Here is a 3,155-nt window from a genome sequence, read left to right as displayed (position 1 = left end):
ACACACACACACACAGGACACACACACACACACACACACACACAGGACACACACACACACACACACAGGACACACACACACACACAGGACAAATACACACTCACACACTGGACACACACACTGGACACACACACTGGACACACACACACTGGACTCACACACACACACTCACACACACTGGACTCACACACACACACACTGGACTCACACACACACACACTGGACTCACACACACACACACACACACTGGACTCACACACACACTGGACTCACACACACACACACACACACTGGACTCACACACACACACACACACTGGACTCACACACACACACTGGACTCACACACACAGAAAACGCTCTTACCAACGCTTGACCAGTGTGTGTGTGTGTGTGTGTGTGTGTGTGTGTGTGTGTGTGTGTGTGTGTGTGTGTGTGTGTGTGTGTGTGTGTGAGTTCAGGTGTATCCCTCAATGACTGTCTGTTTTTCTGCTTACCGCTACAGTCTGGAACATGGTGGAGAGAACAGAATGAAACCTGGACTTAGAAAATGTGAGTGTTGACTGCTGTGAAGAATATGACTAAGAATAAGTCTTAATTCAAGTTAAGTCAAAGACCACCATCATTACTGACTTGGTCATATTAAATATCATCTGTAGTTCTACAGAAGCAGAAATCAGGGACACCAACGTTTACAAAGAGTTGATGTGTGTGTGTGTGTGTGTGTGTGTAATTAATGTGAATAAGTGTGTATTATATTACCAGACAGTATAACATATGATCATTCAACAAGTCTCAAGTTACCTTAACTTCTCCTTTTGATACCTAGAAACATCTACATTAAATGAATTAGTGAAAAGTGAGTTAACATTCTAATGTGAATGATGATGATTTCTAATATTGTGTCTGGTTTCATCCATCAGATGTCTGTGATCTCACACTGGACCTAAACACAGTAAACAGATTCCTCTCTCTGTCTGAGGAGAACAGAAAGGTGACATGTAGGAGAGAGGAGCAGCCGTATCCTGATCACCCAGAGAGATTTGAGGACTATAGACAGGTGCTGTGTAGAGAGGGTCTGACTGGGCGCTGTTACTGGGAGGTGGAGTGGAGTGGGATAATGGGGGCTGATATAGGAGTGACATATAAAGGAATCAACAGGAGAGGAAGGGGTGAGGACTGTTGGCTTGGACACAATGACAAGTCCTGGTGTCTGTTCTGCTATGACAACAGTTACTCTGCCTGTCATAATAATAATCCCACTACCATAGACGTCCCCTCCTCCAGCTCCCACAGAGTAGGAGTGTATCTGGACTGGTCAGCCGGCACTCTGTCCTTCTATAGAGCCTCCTCTGACACACTGACCCACCTGATCACATTCACCTCCACATTCACTGAGCCCCTCTATCCAGGGTTTTGGGTTTATGATGAATCCTCAGTGTCCCTGAAATAATAACTGAACACACACACACACACACACAAACATGACAGGCTTGTAATATTTTCTGATCTTTTACCACTTTGCATTTTTTATGATATATTTTACTGTTTGTGTTTGTACCACAGGAGGCTGGTGGGACCTTATTTAGGGAGGACAGGCTTGTAATGGCTGGAGTGGAATAAGTGGAATGGTATTAAACACGTGGTTTCCATGTGTTCCATTTCATTCACTCTGTTCCAGACATTATTATGAGCCGTCCTCCCCTCGGCAGCCTCCTCTGGTATGTACTGTCCTGTATGTGAGAGAGATCCAACAAGGAATTACAATGTATGTATTACTTTTAATACCTGCAAATGACAAATAAACTACTGGAACTCCTTATGAATGTCTGCAGCCGACAAGAGGTGAAAATATTACCGGAATATTCTGCAAAATGTTGATGAAGACGTCACTCAATCCACCCAAAACAACATGCAGTCTTTCCACAAGACTCCCATGAAGTTATAGTGTGACGTTATGAGTCGACGTTAAAGTAACATTCTCACAACATACTGCACTTGTTTTATCCTGTTTTAGATGTATCCTCTGTTTAAACATTTAAACTCTTACAATAACACCGTTAAAATACCAATGTGATCATTTCTTGTCTTTTATGTTGGAAAAACAAATTGTACAATTATATGTGGACATACGCTCCATAGTTGTACAAGTATACATGGTTATATTGTACTTTTCATAATAAAACATACTTGAAACAAGAAAAAGCATGTTAATTGTGGAAACAATTTAATTATTGATTTTACATTGCTTCTCCCTGTCTCATGTTGTAATGGCTGTCGTGGTGAATGGATGACAAAACGCAGATGGGAATGCTCATTCTTCTATTTAATTAGAATAAAATGAACACGGAAAACAAGAAAGCCTGTCTGTCGGTTTGTCATTTTTTGGACTTACATACAGCAGTGCAAAATCAACAACCCACAAACCCCAGGTGAAAACACACTCCTAATATATGACTCCCAATCAGGAACAACGACATACAGCTGTTCCTGATCGGGAGCCACACAGACTAACAAAGAAACAGAACAACTAGATAAACCATAGAAAACCAACTGTCACAAAATCCATCGTGCTGTTGAAAGGAGGACCAAGGCGCAGCGGGAATATGGATGCTCATATTTTAATTTTTAAAAAAGGAGTAAAGCATCCACTGAAAAAACAATAAACACAACAGGGACAGTCTTACAGGCATACAAAAACGCAGTGCAAGAACAACCACCCACAACCCCAAAGAAAAACACACACACCTATATAGGACTTCCAATCAAAGGCAACTCAACACACCTGCCTTCAATTGGAAGTCCCAATCAACAATACAAACATTCCCATACACAAAACTGCCACGTCCTGACCCCAAAACTAAAACAATAGCTCCATCTGCTGGTCAGGACGTGACAGTACCCCCCCCCCCTAAAGGTGCAGACCCCGGAATGCACCTACCAACAGAAAACACCAACAAAAAACCCATAAACAATAACCCCTAAACAATAAGGGAGGGAAGGGGGGTGGCTGCTGTCACCGACGGCACTGTGCTACACCCTCCCTCCCCAACCCACCTATCCTGGAGGTGGCTCAGGTGCAGGACGTGGACCTCGCTCCACCTTCGGCGTCGCCCACTTTGGTGGCGCCGATAGCTGCACCGGGCAGACGGGCCA

At 43.5% G+C, this 3,155-nt stretch overlaps 1 protein-coding gene across 1 annotated transcript in view; it reads left to right on the top strand.

Annotated features, from left to right (window-relative positions):
• LOC145875824 (NLR family CARD domain-containing protein 3) overlaps window positions 1-2,360 on the top strand; it is a 32,720-nt gene extending 30,360 nt beyond the window's left edge. The window contains exons 5-6 of the mRNA XM_082971630.1: window positions 505-551; window positions 923-2,360. Of these exons, the coding sequence (XP_082827756.1) occupies window positions 505-551; window positions 923-1,452 (577 nt within the window). The 3' untranslated portion in view covers window positions 1,453-2,360. The remainder of the gene's footprint in view (window positions 1-504; window positions 552-922) is intronic.
• Window positions 2,361-3,155: the final 795 nt, after the last annotated feature.

This window comes from Salmo salar, unplaced genomic scaffold (assembly GCF_965601325.2).
Source record: "Salmo salar unplaced genomic scaffold, fSalSal1 ptg000360l, whole genome shotgun sequence".
Classification (NCBI taxonomy): domain Eukaryota; kingdom Metazoa; phylum Chordata; class Actinopteri; order Salmoniformes; family Salmonidae; genus Salmo; species Salmo salar.
This window is presented reverse-complemented; position numbering and strand designations above follow the sequence as displayed.